The following is a 27347-nucleotide window of genomic DNA, read 5'->3' as shown; positions in this document are numbered from 1 at the left end:
GATTCACAACCAGCGAGTGGGAACAACCAAAATGCCCATCCACTCGGCACAATGTGGCCCACCCAGGCCCGCGGGAAGTAGTACTCAGCGTGAGAAGTGCTGCCGCAATGGGGAGGATCTTAAACACAGGAGCTCAGTGAGAGAAGCCAGACACAAGCCATAGTGTGTGATTCCGTTTATGGGAAATGTCCAGGACAGGCCCATCCAGAGACAGAGTGGGTTCATGGCTGCCGGGGGCGGAGGGGACTGAGTGGAGGTGTGGTTTTTGGGAGGGTGATGGAAATGTTCTGGAGTTGGAGGTGCTGTTTGCACAACATTATAAATACACCAAATGCCACGGAATGTTAAGTTTAAGAAGGTAAACATTAAGTTATGCATATTTTACCACAATTAAAAAATAATAAAATCCACAATCTCCCCGCTTTTCACCACCTCCACCGGGTCCAGGCCAGTCACATCATCACAGCCTGGCAGAGCCGCCTCTGTGGCCTCTCTGTGCCCCTGCGCCAGTGGTCACGTCTCCACATTCACCACCAGGCCCTGCAAGACCTGCCCAGGCCCCTCGCTGCCCTCACTTCCTCCCTCCCTCCCCTCCACTTGCTCACTCTGCTGTACCACAAGGGCTCCTCACTGCTCTCCACACTCCAGGAACTTTCCTCTCGGGGCCTTTACACAGGCTGTAAAGTCCTCTGCCCAGAGGCCTCCTGCTCTTGTCCGAACCCTTCCTTGCTCAAACATCAGCTTTGTAGCAAGTCCTGGATCCAAAGCTGTCCTTTCCTAAAGTCTCCTTCTTCCCTCACACAGCACACACCTCCCACTCACACCCAACAGAAGCCCCATGAGGGCAGGTCTTGGCGTCTGGTCTGTTTTGTTGTCCCCAGTGCCTAGGTCAGGGATCTGCCCCAGGAGGAAAAGGCCTGCAGGCTCTGCAGTCACAGGCAGCTGCAAGGTCCTGTCTCCGCCCTGGGCTCTTAGGGCCTCACCGCTGCACTGGCCTCTGCCTCACCCTTAACTCCCTTTTCCCCTTTCCCCAAAAAGCCACATTCAATAATCAAGGGTGCCTGACAGACTATGCCCCACCCACCCTTCAACTTTGCACAAGTGCAGACACTGGGTGGGCGATGCCCCCACTGCTGACTTCAGTCACGTCAGGTGGAGATGGCAGCAGGGCCTGCTCTGAGAGCTCCTGTGCAGCCTGCAGCCCCCAGTAGGCCCTCCCTCCCCTGCCTCCATCTCACTGCATGTGGAGACCACCCCCACCCCTCCAGCTGCAGGGACGGTGTGAATGCATGTCACCCTTATCCCTATTAGAACATGAAATCAGAGACACAGGCATCCCTCAGAGAGCGCACCCAGGGCAGGGTGCTCATCACCTGTTTGTGACGTTCAGGCTGGTCTGGGGCCTGGGTATGTGCAGACTGCAGCTGTCAGCCACCCCAGCCAGATGGACAGCCAGCCCAGCCGTGCATGAGCCCATACCTGGTATAATGACAGTGATACTCCACTAGACGACACAGGGCTACTCTGCAGCCCCAGGCCCGCAGGCCGGGGACACACATTCCTCTCTGTTGTCTCAACTCCCAGGCGCGGGTCCGACACAGAGCCAGCTCCTGGCTCTTCGGCAGCTACACAGGGTGAGCATGTGGTAGGGAAGGATTGTTTTCTCTTAAAAAAACACTCAAAAATAAGATGACCAATCGAAATACACAAATCTATGTACACTGTCCTTGCTTGAGGCTATGGCACACAGATGCTGGGATGGGGCAGGGTCCCACCCTTCCCCAAATCCAAGCAGGTTCAGCTGATCACCCCTCCTAAATGAAGGCTTTAAAAGCTGTGACTCCTGTCACCCCCAGGCAGGTTGGGTGGGCCATGCCCTTCTCTAATTAGCCTCAAACATTTCTGGGACCCATCTACAAAACACAAAACAATCCCAAAGAAAAGTCACAGATACATATATACACATGCACACACATGGCCGATTGCGGGGGGAACACTAAATGAGGGGGACCTAGAAGCAGAGCCAGAGTGACCTCCGCCCCCCCCCAGACCTGCTCTGCCTTCTCGCCACACCTGGTCCACCTCTCTCCCTCCAATTTCTCCAGGTCTGGAAGAGAGGTGGTACCCAGCTTGGCCAGAGGACAACAGGGTGGGGGCAGGATCAGAGGACACCTGGAAAGCTTCTGGGGGACCAGTGGTTGCCCCCTCCTCTCGCTCTCCTCCCTGGCTTCCCCATGGTCATAGGCATGGTTGGACAGGACACATGGGATAGCTTGATGGGGAAGGAACCTGGGAGGAGGGCGAGGCACCCTTAGGCCACCTAGATCTGTACACCCAGCAAGCCGCAGGAACCGTAGTCCCGCTGGTGACAGAGCTCAGCTGTGTCCCCGTCAGTGACAAGGACAGTGCAGGGTCAGGGCAAGCTCATGATGACAAGTGGACCCAACTTCCGTTTTCCTGGAACAAGTCCATCTCGAGATGACCTCCTCTGGTGCACAGCCTGCCTGGGCCTGCTCCTGATGCCTGGCCCCTAGCAAAGTCACCGGGATAGCTGCCAGCAAAGGGACAGCAGACGTGGCCGCAAGAGACCTATCAGGAGTCCTGTGGATCCACGGGCTGACCTGAACCGTCCTGCTGCTGGGCCCTCCCCTGGCTGACTGGCTTGGCATCCAGCTGTTACTCCCGTCGCAGACGTGGGCAGTGGCAATACTGGTGAACCCATGCTTCTGGGAAGAGCATGCAGCTCAACAAAGTGACGATGGACATAAAGGGAAGCAGGTGGGGTCCAGGGAGGCGTCCATCCCCATCCGAGTGTAGACGGTCAAAGCTGGGGCCTTGGGGCCACCTGGTGTGAAGGGAGCCGGAACCCTGCGTGCCTGCTGGTGCCCAACCACATCCCCACCCCAAACACCGCTGACAGGGTTCGCAATCAGGCTTTAATGAGAATCTTCAGGGTCTCTCTGGGCCCGGCTCCCCGCCCACCCCAGCTGCTTCCTCTGGGAACATGTGCAGGAGGGAGGGTCATGCACGTGATGACAGGTGGTGCTCCTCTGCCCTGATGGCTGGGCCCGTGGTTTACCGGATCCTGGTGAAGAGGTTGAGGACAGACACAGATTCCTGCAGGGCACACAGGAGAGAAAGCTGAGCCCGCGCAGCTGGACGGGAACAGGCTTCGGACCAGAGGAGGAGCATGAGTAGGCACCATTGTTTCCTGGCACCCTGGCTGGGGGTGCAGAGCAATGCAGGAGCAGTTAGAGGGGATGCAGGCAGTCCCGGGGGAGGTGACAGCAGCGTCTGAACAGGGCTGCTCAGATGGCAGTGGGGGACGGCCCCCAGGATAGGCTGAGGGGATGCGCATGGGGGAACACCTGGCGCTGATACCGACCCACTTTACCTTTGTCGAACGAGTTTTGCTAAAGACATTCCAGAACCTCAGGGTTTCGTCTCCAGCACCAGTGACGATGGCCTCTCCATCAGGGGACATGGCCTGCAGGAGGAGAGACCCTCACTGTTCTCGGGCCTTGCAGCTGGTCCCATGAATGGAGTCAATGATGGAGGACTGGTGCAGGGGGGCCGGGCCCCCACCAAAGCCGAAAACACAGGATGCCCCAGCCTCTACTCTATCTACTCTGTGCACTTGAGCAAAGGATCTGACAGTTTAAGCACAGAATACTTCTTCTGGAAAGAAAGAAAAACACTTGAGGAGGGATGGAGAGGGCCTGTCCTCAGGCCCGTGCAAACAGGTATCTGATGAACTGTCCTCAGATATTTTCTAAGGAGTTGGATGGGGGGTTAATTGTGTTTTATCATAAAGATAAACTAATGTGGGGAGATTGTCAGGAGGGCACAGCTGCCCTTCCTCACAGAGCTGGAGAGTTCAAGAAAGTAGATTCAAAGTGATGACACAATTAACGTTTGAAAGCAGAACATGGGAGCTGGCCTGGCTGACCCACCCCACCCCACAGGCCCAGGTGGGGGAGACTACCAGCTGGATCTGCACCCGGCCTTCCCAGGGGCCCAGTGCTGGGACCGGGACCCGCCAGTGCAGACTCACCAGGTACAGAACTCGGTAGGAGTGCCCGGTCAACTTGGCCACCTGGGTCAGGGACGGGTACTTCCAGACCAGGATCTGGTTCTGTGAGTAGCCATGTGTGCTAACCTGTGGAATGTAGAAGGCACTGTCAGAACCTGGGCTCCCCTCTCACGACCCCAGGGCTCAGATGCAAGCTGTCCACTCCCCCTGATGCACCCACTGAACAGCAAGGACACCTGGGACCTGCCCAGCCCCTTACCCCCAAACTCTGGTTGATGCCGAAGGTGACAGGGAGCTACACTATACCCAGAGCTCAGCCAGCCTCTGCTGGTGGTCAGCAGCACGGGCACCCAGATTAGGGGCAGGTACTTCCAGATTGACCTGGGTGGCAGGGTCCTGGCTTCACCCTAGGACCCCAGGGAAGGCCTTGCTGGGGCCCAGGGCTCCTGCTCCAGAACCTTCCCGTGCACACACAGAGGCCCTGCCATGGCACTCACCAGCTCATTGGCGTGCTTGGACCAGGCCAGGTTGCACACCTGGGAGCCTGTGTCGATGCACTGCAGTGGCTGCCCTGTGAGCGTGTTCCAGAAGCGGATGCAGCGGTCGGCTGTGCCACCGCCGGATGCCAACAGCCCATGCTGATGTGGGGACCAGGCTATGGCTTTCACGGCTGCCAGGTGCTCTGTGTACTGCTGCACGGGACTCAAACTCGAGTGGTTCCAGACCAGCAGCTGGGAGGGTGGGGATGGGGATCGGCAGCAGCTGTGAGGCCCTCCACTGGCTGTGGCCCCTAGGCAAGCCCTCCAGGGGAGGATGAATGGCTCCCTCAAACCCATCATGGTCCTCCCTCGGGGCACACCCTTGTCACTCCTGCTGTATGGATGAGGGCTGGCAGAGTGGATAGGATATTCCCGAGGCCGGACAATGAGGGGCCCAGGGCATCTACCTTGTTGTCATTGCCTCCTGAGGCAAGGAGCTGGTGGTCCGTGGACCACTTGAGCCCACACACCTCCTGCCGGTGGCCCTGCAACCGCCGCTCCGACTGCAGGGGCGGGGTGCGGATGTCCCTTTGCAGGATCATGCGATCCCGGCTCCCAGATGAGAGCTGGTCGGCATTCCAGGCCAGCGCTCCTGGAGACCAGACAGAAGGCTGGGTGAGGCCGAGGCCTGGCCTCTCAGAAACAGGATGCGCTGGGAATCGTCACTTCCTTGTGCCTAGAATCACTCCCACCCATTGGGATGACACCCCATCAGGACCCTGGGCTCCTCACCAACTCGAGCTGTGTGGCCTTCCAGCATGGAGAGCTTCTTCCCCGCAGCTGCGTCCCAGATCTGCACAAAGCCCTTGTGCGTGCCGACGGCCACCAGGTTCCCCTAGGACCAGGACCCGGGGAGAGCAGGCATCAGGCCCAGCCTCCCTGGGCCTCCCTTCCCCGCTCCTCACATGTCCCTTCTGATCCAGTGACACCCACCTTGTCCTGGAACTTACTGGGGAGATGATTACACAACACATGGGTTTGTCAAAATCAGCCAACGCACATGTAAGACCCATGCACTTCAATGCATGAACTTGCCTGCCTGAGCCTGGCCTGCCCCTGGCTGGGGTGAAGGCTGGGGCTCTAAAGGGACTGCACTCAACTCTATGTCTGTGGGGGGACCTGCCAGCAGCCCTGTCACTGTCACAGTCTCTGCCGGGCTGGGAACAGGCGGGATGCAGGCATCACTCTGGGGCCCCCAGGCCCCCAAACACTGCCGAGGACCCTTGCCAGCAAGGCCCAGTCAGACCTCCCCTGCCCAGCCCAGGAATGAACCCTGTATACTAACCCGCTCAGACCAGCCCACAGAAGTCACCGAGTCCCCTTCCACAGAGAGGTCACAGAGCCGGGTCACCTGGGGGAAGGAGGGAGCGGTCGATGTGAGCTGACGTGCTGCCCGCTGATCCTTCAAGGCCCCCTGTCCATTTGTTCATGCATCCATCTGTTTATTCATTCAGTCACACCTCAGGCCTATGGGCACTGGTGTTAATGCTGGGACCTGATATAATGATGCTGGGGTGCCCAGGAGACTGCAGGCTGCAAGGGGACACATGCAGCACAGGGATGAGTGACTGGAAAGTCTGGGGAGGAATGCTGGGGAGGTGACGAGGGCATCACACACGTTGGGTGCTTTCAACAGGTGGCAGCCCTCTCTAGGGGGCATCACCACTTGCATTAATCTCTGAAAACGTCCCACCCTGGCAGGCGTGTCTGAGCCCATGGTGGGCCTAGCAGCAGCTCAGAGTTAGTGCTGAGGGTGGGGTGGGCACCCCCAGGCTCAGCCAGGCCTGAACACCCATCTCCCCTCCTCTGCAGACACAGGCAGAGGCAGAACTCAGGTAGAGAGCAAGGACTACCAGTCATTACAGGAGACAGCCCACAGCAGAAGGGCCTCCCCTCATACCTGCTGACTATTCCCGAGTTCCAGTCTGTACGTGGAGGGTGGGCTCAGATGTGAGAGGTTGGCCAGGTGCTGCCCCAGGCTCTGGAGCACCCAGCCACACTTAACCTTCACATGGGCCAGCCCGACTCAATGACTAGAGGAAGCCACCCCACACCCCTGAAGCACACACACACACAAGCACTTGCACACACACTTATGGGCACCGGAGCACCCACCTGGCTGGTGCAGGCGCTCCACAGGTACACGCAGGTGCCCAGCCCCACACTGAGCACATTGAGAGATGACCAGTCCACCAGGTTCAGGTAGAAGTCGTCCTGCAACTCAGGTGCATCCAGAACCTTGAAGGGGATCTTGGAGATCTTGCGGGTGGGTTTTCGTGGGGATCGCAATAACTTCTGACTGTGGGGAGAGCCCGAGACTGTGATTTTCTGTCAATCAGCCATGTGGTTATCATTACTCTTCGGCTAATGTTACTACCCCTGGTTCACATTAGTTCTTGGCATATCTTCTCCCACTCACCTTGCCCCTCTGCATGCATGATCCCCAAACGGTGGGTGACCCCATGGACACAAGGCCCTTTGCCCTTGGGTGTTTGGCCACCCCAAGACTTGATCAACAGCCACACCATCCTCTCTACTTGGCACCTCCTCCAGAGAGCCCTCCCTGACTCCCCTCTCCCCCCGTCTGGACCCAAAACCTTCAGGCTGACAGTGTGCCCCAGGGAGGGGTCCTAAGACTAACTGCAGCTCCCATGTACCGCCCAGCTGCTCACCTGCCCTGTCCCCGCCCTCAAAGACCCCGAACTCACCTTTTGTTACTGACTGGTGACAAGGAGTAGGGAGACACATCATTTCCGTCATCAGGGCTCGAGCGCTTGGTACTGAGGGAATACTGGAGGGAGCGTGGACACATACCTACTGAGTGGACACTGTGGTCCCAGAGCTCAGGAACCTCAGACCCAAAGCTTGGGTGCCCTGAGCTTCTGGTGGTTGGGGGGAAGAGTGAGGGTGCTACTCGCCCTAACCAGGAAGACCTCTAACTAGGGGTGTCCTGGGTTCCAGAAACTCAGAAAAGCAAACCAGGATCCCGCTCGGTGTGACTGCCAGCATGCTCCTGCCCGCTCACAGCCATCAGCCCCTCAGCCATCCTGAGGGACTAGAAGTCAGGCTCTTTCTAACACTACCAGGGGCCCCCATGACCCAGGATGACTTAGACATGCTCTTTGGGGTGGCTCTGCTGAGGCCACTGTCCCTTCACCCTGCACCTGAGCACCTGCCCCAGAGTTACCTCTGTCTCAGCAGATGCCCAGGAGGGCTACAGGGCAAGCCTCGGGGGCCTGGCCCTACCTTCTCCCACCCTCTCTGGGGTTCAAGGCCCCCAGCAGGGCTGGTGTGTGTGGGGGAGGAGGAGGAACCTAGGGAGGCTGAGACTGGTCTCCTGGAGGAGCCTCCACACAGCACAGGAGGCCAGGGATGAGGGCTGAGCCTGGATCAGTCATGGAGGAGAGGGACCTCTAGCCCCAGCAGGAAGCATCGGTCAGTGTGGGCATGGCTGGCAGGCTCACCGTGAACAGGCCCTTCTTCTCGGGCGTGGAAGGCTGCAGCCTGCGGTCCTCCGTCTGTGGGTCCTGCACCTTCTCAATGCCGGCCCCTAGCAGCTCATTCTTCAGCAGGGCTGAGTAGGCCAGGCCATCTGCAGGCACCAAACACAATGAGAGGCTGGGGTGGGACCAGGTGAGGGGGTGAAAGAAAGAGGGTGTCTGTGGCCCTGACTCCTGACCTTTGCCATTGTCCGAGGTGGCATCCTTGGCTTTCCGGTTCTGGCTGGGAGACTTCTCATTTTCCTGCGGGAGAGGGAAGGAGCAAGAGGAAGGGGGGGTGAGCCAGAATGGCGTGGCCCTGCCCCAGGCTTCTTGCCTGACCCTCCCACTGGGGGGGTCCTCTGTCCTCACATTGATCCTGTGGAAATTGACACTCCAGTTGGCGCCCGCTCTCGAGGGGATGAAGCGGTCCCCATGCTTGCTGGGGGAGGACACGGGGGAGTTGGTAGGTGTCAAGGTCCGCCGCATCTCTGAGACCTAAAAGGATGGCAGGGTGGGGCTGGGTGCCTCAGAGCCACAGCCTGACCCACCTACCCTGCCTGCTGCCTTCGGTCTCTAGCCACTGACCGAGGGGTTCAATCTTGGAAACCCAACGGGCAGAGGTAAAACATTTGGGTACATAACTCATATGCTGGACCTGCTGGCAGCTCTGTGAGGCAAAAAGAGGCCAAGGAGCAATAGAGCCCAAGACATTAGCACACTACAAGATGGCTTTATATTTCTAAGCAGCCACAGGACCAGAAAGTTGAAAGTTTATTCCCTGAGCACTGAGAACCTGTTGCCCCGCCGCCTCGATTTCCTGCACACGGGACGGATCTTCTCCCAGAGAACAACAACCCCACCACCCGAACCGACTTGATTATCTGGCGAACGTCCTTATCTATAAGCCATCTGCTGTGGGTTGAACTGTGTCCTCCAAAAGCATATGTTGAAGTCCTAGGCTCTAAAATGAATGCCTGGTATCCTTATTAGAGTCAGAGATACCGACACAGAAAAGAAGGGAACATGAAAACGAGGCAGAGACTGAAGTGATGGATCTAAAAGCCAAGGACTGCCGGCAAAACCAGAAGGACCTTCCCCAGACCCCTTAGCCCGGTCACCCCTGCCCCATAGGCTCCTGGGTCCCAGTACCCTGACCCCCTCCCACATCAGCCTGGCCAACCCAGGCCAACTCTCCTGCACAGACTGTGGGGCCAGGGCTGAACCCCAGCTTTGTGTTGCTGGGCCCTTCACTGACTGGGAAGGTGGCTCACATTCCCTCATCCCCCAGTCAGTCCTGACTACGGCCCAAGAGAAGAGCTGGTGCCCTCTGCAGGCCAGGAGGCAGAGGCCTGTAAAGAATAAGGGGCCTCCAGCAGGAGGAGGGGAGGTGCACTGCAGCTCTGGTGGCTGTGGTGCCGTCATGGGGGAGTTCTGGGGGAGGAGTGTTTTCACCTGCACAGCACCTCCCTCTTTTGCTGAGGGCAGAAGCCCTGTGGCCAACCACACCCCTCACCCCATCTCCCCACAGCTCCACCGGGCCAGGCCAGCACTGGCAGGGTGACCACTGGCTACTCACACACGGCATTGTATTCTCGTTCTGGATGACAATCTGCCGAAGGAGGCGCCGCTCATAGTCCTGGTCCATGGTGGGGCAGGGCAGGTACGGCTGCCGGCCAAGTCAGGCCACCAAGTTCAGCCAGCCAAAGTCAGCCTGGGGCAGGAAGGGCAGGACAGCTCAGCACCAGTGGGCAGCAGCCCTCACCACCACCCGGTGACCACAGAACCCCTTTCAGGAATGCCCTACCATATGGCAGGTCCTCCCTCCCAGGAGCCCAGAGCTCAGGCGTGGCCATACCCCAGAGGCCTTGGAAGGCACAGGGAGATACAACCTGGACAAACAGGACTCCTCTCTGCTTCCTCTGCGGGACCTTCTGACAGGACCCTTCACTTTTGTCCTGGTTAGGGCAAGGCTGCCCCTATCCCTGACCCCCAAGGGCTTACCCCAAGTCCCCCGCTCCTCCAACTCAGACCTCCATCTCATTGCCTTACTTCAGACCCTCTGAGACCATGTGCCATCCAAGGAACCATTTCCCTGGCTCCTTGGCCCCTGTCCCCAAGAAGGAGGCATGGGGCTGGGCATGGGTTGGGGCTGTACCAGGGAGGGTCAATACACTCCCCAGGAGTCTGCCAGAACTGACTGGGCCCCAGGCCCTATGCAGGCACTTGAGCCCCAGGGCCAGGCAGACCAGGTTGTGACCCAGGGAAATTGGCCTCCAGCTTCTACCCAGCTCCCACTGAACTCCAACCAATCTGGGGAGGCCTCTCGGAGGAAGCGGAGTGAGAGATCGCCAGCAAAAGGAGGCTGGAGGACAATACTCCACAGAGGGGAGAGCAGATCTGAGGAAGAAAGGGCTCTGGGCGTTCCAGGATGGGGCAGAAGTGAGTGGCAGCCTCAGAAAGAAGGGCTGTTCTTTATGGCAGGCGTGGCAAACTGGGACCCAGGGACAAACCAGACCCACAGCCATACTCTGGCTGCTTTCAGAGAAAACGTTTGCCAGTCCTGCCTCCCTTCAAGGCACTGCAGAGCATGGAGGGTAATGCAGGTTTCCAGGACAGAGCCTGACACAGACGGGGTTCAGCAGACTGAAGCTTCCTGCGGTGGGCCTGCCCTGGGCCCCAGAACTCTGGCAGCCGCTGTCCCTCTACTCCTCTGGCCGGAGCCCCAAGGCCCACACAGTGAGATATGTAGGCAGGTCGGCCTCAGCTCTATTCTCAAAACCCCGAACGGCCTCTCTGATGAATCCCTGGGCCCATCACAGAGACCACGCACACTGTGTGGGGGCAGCACCAGCTCTAGCCTGCCAGGTGCTTGTCCCTCACATGTCGTCACTGCACACACGGGAAGGCCTTCATGTGGCCCAGTCCCGAAGCCAGTTGCTTGGTCAAAACGCAGGACACAGCCACTGGTTCCCAGTGTGTTCCCGCCACCTTCCACATTAGCGAGCTTGCATGTTTTACCTCATGCTCCCCCCCCCACAGCAGCATGAACTAGGTGCCCACACCCTCATGCAGATGAGGATGTGAAGACTGAGCGAGGGGCAGCAACACCCCCAGTGTGCCCATGGCCCTCCCTCCACACCCTGGGGCTCCCGTGAGCCTGTGCTAGCTTGGAGCCCCAAGCCCCACTGTCCCCACCTCAGTAGACCAGCTTTGATGAGAAAAGCAGGACCGCAGCACCTCAGCACCCCTCAATCTTGGGTAAACCTCTGGAAGCCGCCATCCCTTCTTGGCTACATCCTTCCTGCTCCCCCCACCTCCCCTGCAGTAACAGAGGTCCCCAGACACATTTTGGTCCATTGTAGCCACAGGACAGTCTCCTGAAGGGACTGATGATGGCTTCCGGCCTTCCTTACCTCTCTGGGGACTGGGGCCACGTCCTCCACCTCCTCCGACTTCCTGCCAGCCTAGCCTGGCCCTGCCTAGCTCACAGTCCACCCATTGGCTTGCCCCAGAATGTACCTGCGCCTCCCTTCCTCCTCCAGATTCTCCCCAAAGCCCAGGCCTTGCCCCACAACACCCCTCCCCACTCACATGTGCCCTCATCACATCTGAGCACTCCTGTGGCAGCACAGCTGTGCTTGGGACACAGAGAGGTCTGTGCCTGCCTGAGAGTCTGTCCCAGGTGGAGACTGCTGTTCAAAAGGTCAGTTTCCCAAGGGTGGGCCCAAATCATCTCGACCACTGCACCAGGCTGCATGCAAACAGAACTGAGCTCCAGGCCCACCTTGACCGAGCATCCTGTGAGTGGGGTTGACAGGGGCTAGACACAAAAGGAGTAGCCATGGCTCCATTCTAGTAGTTCCAACAGTCAGTGGGCACTTTCCCAGATGTGGACCAGTTGGCTGTACCCACCACTTTGCAGACAAGAAAAAAAAAAAAGCTCAGAGAGGCTGGCTAACTTCCCCCACTGGCCCTGCCTGGGCCTCATTTGCCACCCACCAGTGAACTCTCAGGAGATAAGGTGGATGGAGGCTATGTCTTGGTCCCTGTGCTTAGCAGTTGCCCCTCCCCATGGCTTCCCAACATACTGTTGCTGAAAGTGAACTATTCCAGACAAAGTCAGCAGCTCACTCTCCCCAGGAAAAAACCCTAGGGGCCTCATATCGGGGACGGGTCACGCTATGGGTGGAGTCATCTAAACCTCTTGGCCGAGATGAATTCACTTCCCCTGGAGACCACCTCCATTCACAGATCAATGGCACCACGTTGAGGCCGGCAGGGCTAGTCTGTTTCAGGATAGCAGGCCCCCAACAATAGCTTAGATGCACTCTGCACATCAGAAATTAAGCAGAGCCCAGAATGCTGCAGTCATCTCCGAGACAGAGTGAAAGACAGGCTTCCCAGGACGAGTGAAGAGGCGAAGTGCCATCCAGCGGGTGGTGTGCTGAATTTCAGTCCAGAAGGAATGTCCAGAGTGGCACACCCTCCTGTCATCAGCAGATCAGTTGCCCCTGTCTGCCCACTTACACTCTGGTATGGCCACTTACAGAAGCCCGTACAGTGGGCAGCATCTCACCATTTAGATGTGGCTCCTGAGGGCCAGAGAGGTTCCAGACTGCCCACATGTGTAGGGCCCTAGTCCCCAGACCCGTGGACATGTCACCTCACGTGGCAAAAGGAATTTTGCAGATAAAATTAAGTCAAGGCCCCTGATATAGGGGATGATCCTAGACTCCCCAGAGGGCACAGTGTCAACATAGAGTCCTTATAAGAGAGAGGCATCAGGGCAGAGTGAATGATGAAAGAGGCTGTGCTGCTGGCTGTGAAGGTGGAGGAAGGGGCCGAGAGCCCAGGATATGGTGCCTCTAGGAGCTGGAAAAGGCCAGAAATGATTTTCTGTTGGAGCCTCATGAAGGACCAGCCCTGCCCACACCTGAGTTTAGTCCCGTGTTGGACTTCTGATATCCAGAACTATAAGATAATTTTGTGGGTTTTCAGGTCTTTTTTTGTTTTTTAATTTTCATTTTTGCTAATCCTCCCTCGAGGATATTTTTCCATTGCTTTTTAGAGAGAGTGGAAGGGAAGGGGAGAGACACAAAGAGAGAAACTTCGATGTGAGACAGACACATCCAGTGGCTGCCTCCTGCACTAGTCCCAACCAGGAACGGGGATTGAGCCTGCAACCAAAGTACATGCCCTTGACAGGAATCAAACCTGGGACCCTTCAGTCCATGGGCCAACGCTATTCACTGAGACAAACCAGCTAGGGCCATTTCTGTTGTTTTAAGCCACCAAGTTTGTGGTGACTTGTTATAGCAGCTGCAGGACACACACTAGGGCAGGGCAGAGAAGGCAGTGACCATGCTGCGGCCTTCTGTCATGGATCCTTCTAGGGGTGGCTGCTGAGAGGGTTCCTAAGGTGCTTGTGTTGAACACAGTCCTTTTCTCTGCCCAGTCCCATGTGGCCCACTGTGGATAGCCAACCAATCCTTCTGTCTCCATCATCCCCTCTCTCCATAACCCCACTCCCCACCCCCCTGAGTTCCAAGATCCCTTAGTCTTCCGGAGAGGCAGTGGGTCTTCATTCTGCCAAGAGGGACATTTGCTGACTGTCTGCCCAGAGGCCTGAGGCAGGTGCCAGGGTTAAGCAGGCAAGGAGACAGACATGGTCCCACCCTCCTGAGCTTCTTTTACTAGTATATCAGAAGCAGCAAACCAGAAACAGGGAACTAGGTGAAGAACAATTTTGGGTGGTAGTACCTGGTACCAGGAAGCACATTCTAAAAGTGGCTCCAACATTCAGCTGTCAAAGTAAAGGCAAGTTGGAGGGAGTGGAGGGGGCACTGGATCCCAGCACCCAGCCTGGGATGTCTTTCCAAGACCAAGTACCCACAGAGGGACCCATGGGATGCCAGCACGGTGGAAGGGCTCCAGAACTAACTCGTCCCAGGCTCTGACCTGGTAAATGCAGGTTAACATCCCCAATGGGGTGAGCCTTCCTGCTGGCCAGCAGGGATGTCGCTCTTGTTTCTAAATTGACCTGCTACCTTCAGAAGCACCCCCCCACACACTCACATATCAGATTTTCTCAATGAGGAGGTGGAGGTAGACAGACAAGATGGGTACATGTGGGGAAGCATGGGACTTGGTTGGAAAGTCTAAGGATTCTCTGAAAGGTCAAAGGTCTCTGGGGGACCTTGCCAAAGGTGGCACACACTGCCTTGACTTTTCCAAACAAGTCTGAGCCTCCAGGTGTTTACTTAGACACGTCCTTGCTTAAAAGACACTACAGACACATGTGTCTCCTCAAGGATGCTTACCCTGCTGATAGCATCTAATAGTTAATTTTAGTACAAGCTGTTGTTACAATAAAAGCCTAAGGAGGCAGGCAATCAAGGCTGTTTTTGGCTCCTTATGCCAACCAGTCCCTTAGCCTCTCTTCCACAGAAGCATGTGTCAGAGTAATCACTCATCTGTCATTCAGGGTCTGTTGGTCAGTCCTGGCAGGCACAGACCAAGATCTCAAGAGAGTGATAACTAGCAGGTCCAGTCAGGCACAAATGCACACCCAAACCACGTGACCTGGGAAATACAACACACAACCAGGCCTGCCCACCAGCCCAGAGACCCTGTTCCAGCCTGACCTCGGAACTAAGGCCTGGAGCTCGGCCAGTGTGCAGACTGGCTCATTCCAGAAAGCTGAAGGCCACCTCAGTCCAAGGACTGGGACCTCAGGGGACACCGAACTTCAGCTTGGGGACCCTCCTCCAAAATTGCTGCTTGCTGCACCACAGAAGGGCAAAGACTCCCAAGCTGTAAGAGAAAAGTCTGGTCAATTCATCACCAGAGAAATGAAAAGTGTCTGCAAGGCAAACACACCATGTTTTAAAAAGAGACAACTAGGGCCCTGACCGGTGTGGCTCAGTGGGTTGGGTGTCATCCCATGCACCAAAAGGTTTGCTGGTTCAAATCCTGTCCAGGGCACATGCCGGGGTTGCGGGCTCAACTCCCAGGATGGACTGCAGGAGGCAGCCGATGACGGTTCCCTCTCACCTTGATGTTTTCTCACTCACTCTCCCTTTTATTCCTCTCTCTCTAAAAATCAATTAAAAAAAGACAACTAGAAAAAAATCTGCTACCCTGAAGACAGACCAAAGGGGCACAGGACATGAATAACTGTTCCTGGAAAAAGCACTCGTCCTCACTCACAGTTGGAGAAGGCGGTTCCCACTTCCCTGCCCTGAGTGATTCTGAGATTAGGTGACACGCCCTTGCCACGGATACATAGGGATTGCTCGCCTGCACTGCTGGCAGTAGCTGAAACTAGTACGACTTCTAAGAAAGGCAGCTTGGAAGGCAGTTTGGCAACTGCTTGCAAAATCTAAAAAAGCACATCCTTTTTGATGCAGTGTTTCTACTTCTAAGAATTTGCCCTTAGCAACTCTGGGCGTGTGCGTGCAAAACCTCGTGTACAGAGCTGTTCTGTACAGACGGCTTATGAGAGCAGAGACCATGGGGAGTGACCCGAGGGCTACCTTAAGGGCAGGGCTTCTTCCCCACCAGGAGACACTGAAGTAAAAGGCAGGCCTGAAGGTCTTGGGGACCCGCTGCCTGTGAGAACAGCATTGTGGGGATGAGCAATTTCTGCAAGGCTGGAGAACAAGGTTGTAGCAGAGGTTGCTCTTGGGGAATGGAACTAGGGCAGTGGTTCTCAACCTTCTGGTCCTTTAAATACAGTTCCTCATGTTGTGACCCAACCATAAAAGTATTTTCGTTGCTACCTCATAACTGTGATGTGGCTACTGTTATGAATCGTAATGTAAATATCTGATATGCAGGATGGTCTTAGGCGACCCCTGTGAAAGGGTCGTTCGACCGCCACAGGGGTCGCGACCCACAGGTTGAGAACCGCTGGACTAGAGGCTGGGGGTCAGGAGAAAGGAAGCCTTGCTCCCCCTGGCTCATCATTTGGTGCTTCTTGAAATCAGTGAAAGGGAACATGTTAGCTATTCAAAGAAATAAGCCAGCTGGGAAGAGGTTGAACTACATAAGTCCAGGGCCCGACTGGAAGTCTCAGAGGTAGGAGCAGCGCTGGCTGCACCAGAACATGTGCTGCCTTTGCTCTATGAATGTTAGAGAAAGTAATGAGTTCTCTGTTAACAAGTAGTCACTTAGCACAGACAATCTGTAAGGCCTTGTGATTGGGGAAGGGGGGGTGGTAAGGATGGGGCCAGTGGCAGTGCCAGAACTCTGGCCCTGGAGAGGTACCTGCCCTGCTGCCCTGAAGGGTGCCAACTGTAGGCTGGTGTCCCTGGTCTGGTGAGGTGGCCAAAGCCCTGGCTGCTTGGCTTCCTACTATTACTATTCCCTCTGCAGGGTACTGTCATTAGGGGTCTCACTCACCCACCAAGCCAGCCCTAAAGAGGAGGGTCTCCTTTTCCCTGGGTCCCCCAGAATGAAGAATCAGGAGGCCTACCTTCTGCCGCTGCCTCAGACAAGCCTCAACCTGCTCCTCTGGAAAAGGGGCACAACCCCAGTCACCTAAAAGGGCAGAAATGAGGTCCCCACATGGCTAGGGCTACATGTCAGGGATTCTTGACAACCCGGGGGGCTGTCTTCCCGGGCAATCCGAATGTGCATGCTTTCCAGTCAACAGGTAGCAATGGAGCAGGGCCCTTGTTTTCAACCACCTGCCCAGTGGCCTGCTGCACCTCCTGAGGGGGCTGTCCCTGCCACTCCTGGCTACCCGAACCTCACCGTTCCTATAGGGTACACATGGTTCCCACTCACCAGGTACTTAGGGAAAACAGGTTGCTCTAACCTGTTTAAATCAGTAGTTCTCACTGGAGTGACTGCCCCCACGGGACACTGTGGTCTCATGACAGGGATGCTCCTCAACCCCCTCACAGTGCCCAGGATGGTCCCCACAGGGAATGACCCAGCCCATGTCATAAGTGCCCAGACACCTGGTATAGGGCCAGACCATGGAGTGCTACCTGCTGAGTGAGACAGTGGTGCTTGTGTGGGCTAGCCCTGGAGTTAGCAGGGCTAGAGGGGACTGAAGACAATCCTGTGCCAACACCTGCGAGTCCTTTTTCCAGCTGAAGTCAGTGATAGGCGGAGTCCCACGTGAGGAACAATAAGGGAGGCGAGCTTTAACTCTACCAAGTCACCCCCTGGCCTCCCCTCCTCACAAATGAGAAAATCAGGCGGAAGAGCCTGTCTGGGCACGACCCAATCATACAGCATGCAGCACTCATGATCATCTTAGCCCAGTGATGGCGAACCTTTCGAGCTCGGCGTGTCAGCATTTTGAAAAACCCTAACTTAACTCTGGTGCCGTGTCACATATAGAAATTTTTTGATATTTGCAACCATAGTAAAACAAAGACTAGTATTTTTGATATTTATTTTATATATTTAAATGCCATTTAACAAAATCAACCAAAAAAATGAGTTCGTGTGTCACCTCTGACACGCGTGTCATAGGTTCGCCATCACTGTCTTAGAGGCTTCCTCAAGAAGGGACATGCCGCCGAAACCGGTTTGGCTCAGTGGATAGAACGTCGGCCTGCGGACTGAAGGGTCCCAGGTTCGATTCCGGTCAGGGGCATGTACCTGGGTTGCGGGCACATCCCCAGTAGGAGATGTGCAGGAGGCAGCTGATTGATGTTTCTCTCTCATCGATGTTTCTAGCTCTCTATCTCTCTCCCTTCCTCTCTGTAAAAAATCAATAAAAAATATATTTAAAAAAAAAAAGAAGGGACATGCCGTGTTGTAGGTACACAGGGCCTCCTGTATGGCCTGGATACAGGCTGGGCACACATCCTATGAGTTCACAGCAGGCCCAAGGCCCCCAGGATCAGAGCACTCTGCTTCCTGAAGCCAAGTTTCAAGGCCTTCAAGATCTTGCTTATCTCGAAAAATTGGTCCTCACTGTTTTTTATATTTTGTAAGGCTCTTTAAAGAGCCAAAAGAAGACATTCCTATGACACATCTTGCATGACTCAGTATTTTTAAAATATATTTTTATTTATTTCAGAGAGAAGGAGGGAGAGGGAGAGAGAAAAAGAAACATCAATGATGAGAGAGAATCATTGACTGGCTATCTCCTGCTCGTTCCCCACCAGGGATCGAACCCGCAACCTGGGCATGTGCCCTGATCGGGAATTGAACCATAATCCCCTGGTTCATGGGTTGACACTCAACCACTGAGCCACACCAGCCGGGCCATGACTCAGTGTTTTGAGGCTAACTGTGGTCTGGGTGTGCTACCTATGAGATGGGTTACACCATCGGCACTGCTGATCCTGGGATCCAGTCATTCTCTGTGGGGGGTAACCTGGGCACTATGGTGGATTGAATAGCATCCCTGTCCCCACCCCTCAATGCCAGAAACAACTGTGACAACCACAAATGCCCCAGCCATCGACAGTGTCCACTGAGGGCAGAATCACCCCCAGGTGAGGGTGGGGCGATCGTCCCTTGGAGAAGCTGCACCAGCCAATAGTGAGAGGTGTCAAGTGGCACCTGCTATGCACGAGGGATATGGAGAAGGAGAGTGAGGAAAGCCTCTAGCAGGAGCCTGTGATCACCTGCCTGGACATGTCCTATGCAGGCAGCAGGGTCCTGGATGAACGGACACTGCTCCTGGCCCCGTGAGGAGATCATCAGAACATGGTGGCAAACTCCACCTGCACCCCTCATGAGCCAACACAGCTCGAAGCACTCTACATGCTCTATTTAATTTTGTCCCCAGGGACGACCCATCTCTCCATTTCACAAACTAAGGAACTCAGGGCCCTGGCAGTTGGTGGGTGGTGGAGCTGGGACTGGAACGCCACCTGCTATGACCGCTCAGGTCACAGTGTTCCCATGGGTGAGGGTCCCAGGCTCAGTATGGAGCGAGCCAGCAGTCTAAAGCTGAAAGGACTTCCCTGGATTACATCACACGTGAATCTCTCCCAAGCACTTCCTGCAGGAATCATCCAATTAGGGGTCATGATGACAAATGAATGGGGGCTCCCTGGGAACTGTCATCTTGGGGCACAGACTTTCACAGGCCCTAAATCTCCAGAGAAAAGTGCACATAAGGGGAGGAACCAGGAAGTTGGGAGGTGGCTCAAAGCACCCCCAGATTACCTGTGGGCCTTGAACCAGCCCCTTCCTCTGAGAAAGGTGGGGGATCTTGCTAGGAGCCCAGGGGCTGTCGTTTTATTCCCAGCAATTCTCTAAGGGGTTGTTGGAGAAGTCCCATATGAGAAAGATCCAATCAGAAACAAGGAGTTGTCCAATTTTCTGCTCACGTTGGATCTGGGAGGTTAGGAGAGGAATCTCTGACCTTGTTCTATCGCCGCAGGTCAGGCAAGCCTGTGTCCAGCCTAAGGCTCCCTCCCTTCCACTACAGCAAATCCAAATACTATAGAGTCCGAGTGGAGCAAGCGAACTGAGTGGTTGTGTAGCTGCGTCTCGGGGAGACCGGTAGCGCTTGCAGCATGGCTGACCAACCAACAGAAGAAGCTTTTTCACTATTTGACAAGGATGGTGATGGAACTACTACTATAACAACAAAGGAATTAAGAGCTGTAATGAGGTCTCTTGGGCAGAATCCCACAGAAGCAGAGTTACAGGACATGATAAATGCAGTGGATGCTGATGGTAATGGCACAATCGACTTCCCAGAATTTCTGACAATGATGGCAAGAAAAATGAAAGACACAGACAGGGAAGAAGAAATGCGAGAAGCATTCCGCGTGTTTGATAAGGACGGCAGTGGCTATATTAGTGCAGCAGAGCTTCGCCATGTGACGACAAACCTTGGAGAGAAGTTAACAGATGAAGAGGTTGATGAAATGATCAGGGAAGCAGATATTGATGGTGATGGTCAAGTAAACTATGAGGAGTTTGTACAAATGATGACAGTAAAGTGGAGACATTGTACAGAATGTGTTAAATTCCTTGTACAAAGTTGTTTACTGGCCTTTCCTTTGTTTGTAACTTATCTGTGAAAGGTTCCCCCTGTCAAAAAAAATGCATGTTTTCTTCCCTTATCCTACTGTTACTGTCCTGAAACCTTATTTTAGAAAACTGATCAAGTAACATGGTGCCTGTGGCTTACTCTGGATATATCTAAGCCCTTCTGCACATCTAAGCTTAGATGGAGTTGGTCAAATGAGGGAACACCTGGCTATGCGTTTTTAAGTAGTTTTCTTTAGGAACTGCCAGCATGTTGTTGAAGTGTGGAACTGTAACTCTGCGTGGACTATGGACAGTCAACAATATGTACTTAAAAGCCGCACTATTGCAAAACGGGTGTATTATCCAGGTACTCGTGCACTATTTTTTTGTTCTGCTGGTCCTATAACAGAAACATTTTTTTTTTATTGTTACTTGCTTTTTAAACGTTTAGTCACTTAAAGAAAATCTGCTTATGGCACAATTTGCCTCAAATCCACTCCAAGTTGTAGATTTGTTTTCCAATTAAAAAATTTTTTACCTGCCCCCCCGCCCCAATACTATCCAGCTGTCAGCCAGTTATGCCGTGTGCAGTGGAGCAGGGAGGCTTTGCAGAGGGAAGTCCTGGCTCTGAGTCCTGGTTCTGTCTCTTCATCTATGAAGTGGGGATAAGGGAAAACACTGCCTATGTTGCTTTGAAACTGGGCTCAACTTCTGTGAAGCAGCTGGCAGAGTGCCTGACCCAAAGGAGATGCTAGGAAGTGGTAGCTATTCCCATGGGCCTAGTGACAGGCCCACTACAGGTCCCAGCCATGCCTGCTTCCTGCTCCTCCATCACGCAGTACTCCTGGGCTGTGTGGCATGGGAGGTGCCTTGGTGACCACGGCTGCTGCCTCAATGACCTCTTGGTCACCGCTGCAGGCTGAGTGGCCAGGTAGTGGCCCCGCCTCCTCCCACACAGTCAACGAAGGTGAAAAGGACCACCGTTCTTCAGAGTCCGTCCTCAGTTAAGGACATGGGAGGAACAGGGCTGCCTGGCAGGAGGGCTGGCTGTGGTTTTACAGATATGGACTCTGGACTAGAACCCAGCACCTGGCCTCACGACAGAAGCAGCAGAAACTGGGATGTTTGAGGGGAGCGGTCCCTCACTGCTAACGAAAGCAAAAGCATGCGGTAGGAAGACAACACACCTTTCCTGGACGGCTGTTGTGAATCCCAAAGCAAGTTATTCTGGGGACCTGTGGTGGGGGCCCCTGAGGGGCATATTCCAGCATGCATGCAGTCACTCATTTATTTACTCCCACCTAGCATGTGCAGGTGGTCCTAGAAGCTGATCAAGGAGCCAGAAAGTAGAGGCCTGAAGTCACTGTCCCCCAGGGCTCACAGAGCAGAGACTGATAATTCTGTCAACACCTCCTCTCTGGACCCATGGTGACACCGCTGGAAGCAGGGGCCATGCCCACCCCAGGTGAGAATTGCTGCTCTAAGCTCCGAAAATGATGCCCAAAGGGAGATGAGCCCCTACTCCCCCATCTAGCCTGGTGAAAGTTTCAGACCGAAAGGCCATTTGGGTCTGCTGCAGCCCGAAGGATGCAAACCCCACACAAAGGAAGAACATCAACTTGATTACCACCCCAAATGATTAATGACCATTTATGTGATTCTAACTGTGACTGATATCAAAGGGCCGATTCTCAAGACTGGATGGGGCCTTAGAGGGGATCAGATTAAGCCCCATGAGGTTCCCAAAGCCCTTCCACAACTCTGCATCTGCTTGCACACCTACAGGGACAGGGAGCTCACCCCCTAACAAGTAGCCTGAACATCAGTAAGTGCTTCCTCAGTCTGTCTTACTGCTGTTCCCAACCATGGGTCCAAGGTGGGGGTGGCAGAAGGAAAAAGCTATTATGTTTAGGGCAGGGTATTTCCTCTACCCCCCCCCCCCCCAACCCCTAGCACTGCTGACACCAGGGACAGGTCATTCTCTGGGGAGCCATCCTGGGCACTGTGGGGAGTGGAGCAGCATCGTTGGCTCCCACCCACTCAATGCCAGAAGCATCCGCTGTTGTGATAACCACAGAGGTCTCCAGACATTGCTCCCAGTGGAGACCCCCTGGTTTAGGGGAATCCTTAGGGAAATAGTTGCTTCCAAAGACCAGTGAGCTCCACAGACCAACACTAACCTTTCCCAGCTGCTCAGCCCTTCAGAAAGTGCGGAGACAAATACCCTCCATACAGCCATCTACTCCTTCCCCTGCTCCCACCATCCTTCTCCCTTCCACCCAGCTGGCCTCTCCTTGTTGTGCAAACACAGCCTAGTCCTTTCTGCAGTGGCTACATGCCCCACAGGGACCAGACCGCCCTGAGAGTCACAAAGCACTAGTTCCCGGATCCGATCTGGTCTGGGAAGAGCACGTACAAAAAGGCATGGGATCCAGAAAGAATGGCCTGCAGTGAACAGACTGGGGAGGCTGCATGCATGGAGTGCACTGGTAGCAGAAAAAGGGAAAGGTGGCAAGGCCAAGAGGGTAGTCTCCTGAGACTGTGTGGTAGCAAGGAGCTGGGAAAGGGATCAGAAGTCGAGAGTGGAATGATCAGATATGGGCTTACAGACCAGCAGAGTGTAGTGTGGAGGCAGGGACAGCAGTGGTGAGCAGGGGAACCAGGGAGCAGATGCCTGCCTGTTCAGGTGAGAAAGTCGGCATCCTGAAAAGATGTGGGGTAGGGAGAGGAGAGGCCTCGTGTTGAAGCTGGAGTTGTAAGGGGAAGGGGGGTGGGGGAGAGTGGGTAGTTTGAGGTACGAGTGACCTCTTCTGGACACACTCAACCCAAGATGCATAGGAGAGATGGACAGAGACACTCAGGAGAGAACTGGCCGCTGGCTACGTGGGCCTGGAGTTCAGGAGTAAGCTTTGGGCACCAGCAGCAAATGAGGACAGGAAGCTAAGGGTGAAAAGCAGGCAGGTCATCAAGGAGCACGTGTAGAAGAGCAAAGAGGCATCTGAGTACAGATTAACAAGGGCCACCACACAAGAACCTGTTCCTGACTGATCATAGCAACGCTATTTATAATAGGCAAAAGGTGGAAACAGCTTGTGTCCACCAACTGTGATGGACAAACAAAAGGGGATATATCCATACTGGAGTATTATTTAGCCACGAAAAGGGACGAGCACTGAAAGCATGATGTTCACTAAGAAGCCAGACACTAAAGGCCACATACTGTGAGTCCATTTATGTGCAATGTCCATCCAGAGACAGAAAGCAGATTTGTGGCTGTCAGAGGCTGGGGGGATGGATGGGGAGTGACTGCTGACGGGGAAGGGACTTCTTTTTGAGCTGATGAAAATGTTCTGGAACTAGATAGTGGTGATGGATACACACACCTGTGAGCATACTGAAAACCACGAATTGTACACTTTAAATGGGTAGATTGTATGGCATTAGAATTATATCTGAATAAAGCTGTTATCAACAACAATTAATGAGTAAGATAAGAAGAAGGAGAGCCAGTGAAGGAGACAGAGGGACAGACAGAATGCATAGGAGGCCAGGAGAGTGGACTCTACATTCCCCTTACTTGGGGAGGGGCACCGTTTATCATGTGTACTGGTTGAATGGTTAAGTAAAGCAATGCTCAGTGTGCCCTGTCATTCCATTCACACGTGAGGAAACTGAGGCAGGGGAAAGTGGGCACTAGCCCAAAACACAGGATGTATGGCAGTCAGGGCACAAACGTCCTGGCAAGCGTGCACATCGGGGAGCTTTGGTCACGTACTGAGTCTCAGTGCTCAACAGATGTCTGTGCTTTGGAGGGAGGAGCTTCAGGACTTGCCTGGCTCCTAGCTGCATGCACAAGCAGGCCCCGCAGTGGCCAAACTCTCAGAGAGGTTGAGTGGGCAGAGTGGAGACCACTGGGGCCGGTGATGGGACAGAAACCAGACCACCAGGAGCTCTCGGGGCAGAAAGGGGGCCTCCACACACTCCTTTCTGCCGGCTCCCTGCATCAACCCCCAGAACGGGCCTGGCCCTCAGCATCCACTCAAGCAGCGTGTTCCAGCTCCAGCCCCACCAGGGCACAATGCAGGCTCTGGAAATAAAGTCCCTGCCCTCCCAGGGCTCACGGTCTGAACTTTAGCCCAGGATCTCCGCCCTCCGCGCTGCTGACAGAGGTGAGGTCACTCACTGTGAGGGGCTGTCCTGGGTATTCTGGGGTTTGGAACAGCATCCCTGGCCCCCACCCACTCACTGCCAGGAGCATCTCCAGTGTGACAAGCACAGACAGCCCCAGGTGAGAGCCTCTGCTCTGCGAGAGAAAAACTACAGGGGAACTGCCCTTCGGCTGGTTCCTAAAAGACCAACTCCCTTGATCTCTACACAAACTAGCCGACCCTGAGAGAACTTTAGGTCCTCATCCCGCTCAGTGACACTGAGCAAAAGGTCCCCACAATCAACCCCACTCGAGACCTCCCCAAACTCGGGAGTCCCAAGTGCACAAAACCTGCCTGGCCAGAGGTCCCAACAAAGAGCACTGGTGGGCGATTTCTGCTAAAACAGAGGAGCCAGTGTGAAATCAATGCAAAGCCACTTCTGAAGCCTCATTAGGTTTTCCTGTTTGCTTCCAGGTACTCCTCCCCCAGCCCCAATCCGCCGCCACCACCAGCACAGACACCTGAGACACTGCCCCCACCTCGGCAAACCACCTGTCCTTTTTGACCCAAGAGCTGTCCAAGGCCCAGAGCCCTGATTTTTGGAGGGAGTGGGCCCAAATCTTTAACAAAACCCTCCTGGAGCAATCCAACCTCACTTGCTACACAAAGATAGCAACCAGCACACCTGTTTCCACTCTCAGTTCAGAAGGGAACGCCAGTACACTATTGTCAAAACAGAAGGGGCCCCCAACATCAAAGGCCATGATGGTCCGAGAGAAATTCTGTTCAATACGCAGCCTAGGGGACAACGTACCACCCTGGGGACAGTCCCCAGAGGATCTCACCGGCTCCCAGCATGCAAACCCTGCTCCCTCCTCCAGGGGAGACTACCCAGCCTCCTTCTTTTCAAGTCCCTCCCACCTGTCTCCACTCCAGGGGGTGGGGGGTATGTATGCTGTGGGTGGATGGTTTTTCTTTAGATGAATTGTCTTCATTTAAAGTGTGGTTAAAAGGGGGGGAGGGGGGGCTTAATGGGGGGGGGGATGAGGGCACATTTGTAATACCTTAACTAATAAAGAATTTAAAAAACAATAAAATAAAGTGTGGTTAAAAAAAAAGGTGAAGGGATTAAGCCTACAAACTGCCAGTTATAAAAATAGTCACAGGGATGTAGCATACAGCATAGGAAATGTAGTTAATCATATTGTAATAACTGAGTGGTGCCAGATGGGTATCAGATTTGGCTAGTTCCTTACAGCACAGGTTAGGGCATGGGCCTGCTGTTGTGGGGATGAAGTGGGGGCCCTGGTTTTGGGGAGCAAAGCTACGCTTGCTATTTACAAAAGGATTGTGGGGGATAAGTGTAGGAGGGGAGGTCACGGGGTGCAGGTGGCTCAGAATGGGGAAGTCAAGCAAGGTCGGTTTTGGCGGTGGGGAGGCTCTAATTTGGGGGGAGATCATAAGGTATAAAAATGTCTAATCGCTATGTTATACACCCGAAACTAGTATACTATTGTATGTCAACTATAACTGAAAAAAAGACTATGTTAAGATGGAGGGGGTGGTAAAGGATGAATACAGCCTCACCAGTGAGAGGAATGAGCACATCACCTGGTGGACGGGGGTAAGGGGATCCATCTAGTTCCCAGCCTGAGAGGCTCCCTGAACAAGGAGATGATTTTTTGGGGGGGGGAGAACAGGGAAAAACAGATTTAGGCTGGACATCTGCACAGTGGTGGGTCTCAGGCTTAGGGTCTGGGACGGGTCTAGGTGATGCAGGACCAATGCAGGGGTGGGGGGGGGCATCATTTTTAGGAGAAAACAGCTCTGGCTGGGGAGGACATTCCACACTTGGAGGTGGGGTGTCTGGGGTGGTGGGGCTTGTGCTTGCAGGAAGAGACAGACCCATCCTGGATCTCAGAGCAGCTGGGCACAGACGGGCCACCTTAGATTTTGGTGGGGTCAGCCAAAATGGGAGAGCTTGATCCTGGGTAGCGGGGATTAGAAAGCAGAGGGGCTAGAAGCGAGGGGGGTGTTTATGCATTCAAACTGCCTCGCCTAAGTGCTTCAGTGTCAGGAGCCGAGAGGGGTGCGGTGAATACAATGGGGCACTGGGATAGACAGGGTCTCCACACCTCAGCCTACTTGATTCAGAGTCCACAAAGCTCATTTTGAATGTTATTGGGATGGGCGCTGGTTCGAGCCTGGGTGAGTCACATACAGCTATGGAAGGGCTGTTTAAATTTGGACAGGGCCTGACCTGGGATGGCCCGAACTTGGAAGACCCGGGTTTGACAAGCCAGAGATTATAGTACATATTAGGGCATGGACCCGCTGTTCTAGGGGTGAAATGGGGGGTGTCTCTTGTTTTTGGTTTTGGGGGCAGAGCTCGGCCCCATGTTATAAAAGGGTTGCAGGGGAGAGGGGGCGGTGAGGTCGACGGCTGCAGGTAACCCGGATTGGAGAGGTCACTCAGGGCTGGGTTTGGGGGCGAGGCTCGGATTTGGGAGTTAAGACGGTAGTGGGATGCTGAGGTCACCTGGGCCTAGCTCGGCTTGGGGGCGGTGTTCGGGGGTCCGGCTGCCTCCTGAAGCGCCCTAGCTTGGGTGTCGCAGCACGGCACGTCGACTCGGTTCTAGGGGGCTCTGGGTTGGTCCTCGCCGCCGCCAGGCCCGGCTCGGGGGTCGCGGCTCGGGTCCAGGGGGCGGGTCCCCAGATTCCGGCCACCTTACCTGGCTTGCTCCCGTCACCGGCTGGCTCCGAGGCCCCGCCTCTTCCGGCGCCGCGCCGCGCCGCACCGCCTCCGCTGCCCGCAGCCCCGCCGGGTCGGCTGCGGCCGCCACTGACGGGATTCCCGGCTCCGCGCTCCTTAATATGGCGGCGATCGCGGCTCCGCGGCCTCCCGCGCCCTTCTCAGCCGCGCGCGCTCCCGCGGCCGGCCACGCCCCCGCGCCGGCGCGGTGCGTGCTGCCGCCACGCCCCACCACGCCCCCGGGGCACGCCCACCGCACGGGGCTGCGCCTGCGCGCATTGGGCATCTCGGGAGGACGTGACGTAGCCTGCAATTCGAATCAATACAGGAAGCGCGGCGCCACGCGTTGCCAAGGGCAACCGTAGCCGGAAGAGGACCTGGGGCCTGGTGAAGGTGGCTCCCTGGAATACAGGGAAAAGGCTCTGATTAGTAGGG

At 55.1% G+C, this 27347-nt stretch overlaps 2 protein-coding genes across 6 annotated transcripts; one reads left to right on the top strand and one right to left on the bottom strand.

Annotated features, from left to right (window-relative positions):
• Positions 1-160: 160 nt before the first annotated feature.
• On the bottom strand, positions 161-27094 carry FZR1 (fizzy and cell division cycle 20 related 1). Of its 5 annotated transcripts, none has more exons than XM_036313450.1 (14): positions 26893-27094; positions 9631-9765; positions 8424-8549; positions 8252-8315; positions 8037-8164; positions 7281-7363; positions 6688-6871; positions 5858-5923; positions 5305-5407; positions 4980-5164; positions 4531-4764; positions 4055-4159; positions 3395-3487; positions 161-3223 (listed from the first exon to the last, which is right to left on the bottom strand). In XM_036313450.1, the coding sequence occupies exons 2-14, from the start codon at positions 9697-9699 to the stop codon at positions 2930-2932; spliced, it is 1734 nt and encodes a 577-aa protein (XP_036169343.1). In that variant the 5' UTR covers positions 9700-9765; positions 26893-27094; the 3' UTR covers positions 161-2929. The 5 variants fall into 5 exon arrangements, with proteins under 5 accessions (XP_036169343.1, XP_036169344.1, XP_036169345.1 ...); XM_036313451.1 differs by lacking the exon at positions 26893-27094 and adding an exon at positions 26700-26846; XM_036313452.1 differs by having other exon boundaries at positions 2927-3117; positions 3386-3487; positions 26893-27091.
• Positions 19419-23490, top strand: LOC118658241 (neo-calmodulin-like). The gene has a single exon (XM_036313462.1). It carries the CDS (start codon positions 19550-19552, stop codon positions 20060-20062), a length of 513 nt encoding a protein of 170 aa, XP_036169355.1. The 5' UTR covers positions 19419-19549; the 3' UTR covers positions 20063-23490.
• Positions 27095-27347: the final 253 nt, after the last annotated feature.

The sequence above is a fragment of the Myotis myotis genome, unplaced genomic scaffold (genome assembly GCF_014108235.1).
Source record: "Myotis myotis isolate mMyoMyo1 unplaced genomic scaffold, mMyoMyo1.p scaffold_m19_p_6, whole genome shotgun sequence".
In the NCBI taxonomy this organism is placed as follows: domain Eukaryota; kingdom Metazoa; phylum Chordata; class Mammalia; order Chiroptera; family Vespertilionidae; genus Myotis; species Myotis myotis.
The sequence above is the reverse complement of the archived record's forward strand: the minus strand, read 5'-3'. Positions and strand labels throughout refer to the sequence as shown.

Coding starts and splice junctions, on each gene's coding strand:
- FZR1 (XM_036313450.1), bottom strand. CDS start 9,699: ATGGACCAGGACTATGAGCGGCGCCTCCTTCGGCAGATTGTCATCCAG. Junction 8,165..8,251: donor CACCTCGGACAATGGCAAAG/GTCAGGAGTCAG, acceptor TGGTGCCTGCAG/ATGGCCTGGCCTACTCAGCC. Junction 4,160..4,530: donor CCAAGCACGCCAATGAGCTG/GTGAGTGCCATG, acceptor TACATTCCACAG/GTTAGCACACATGGCTACTC.
- LOC118658241 (XM_036313462.1), top strand. CDS start 19,550: ATGGCTGACCAACCAACAGAAGAAGCTTTTTCACTATTTGACAAGGAT.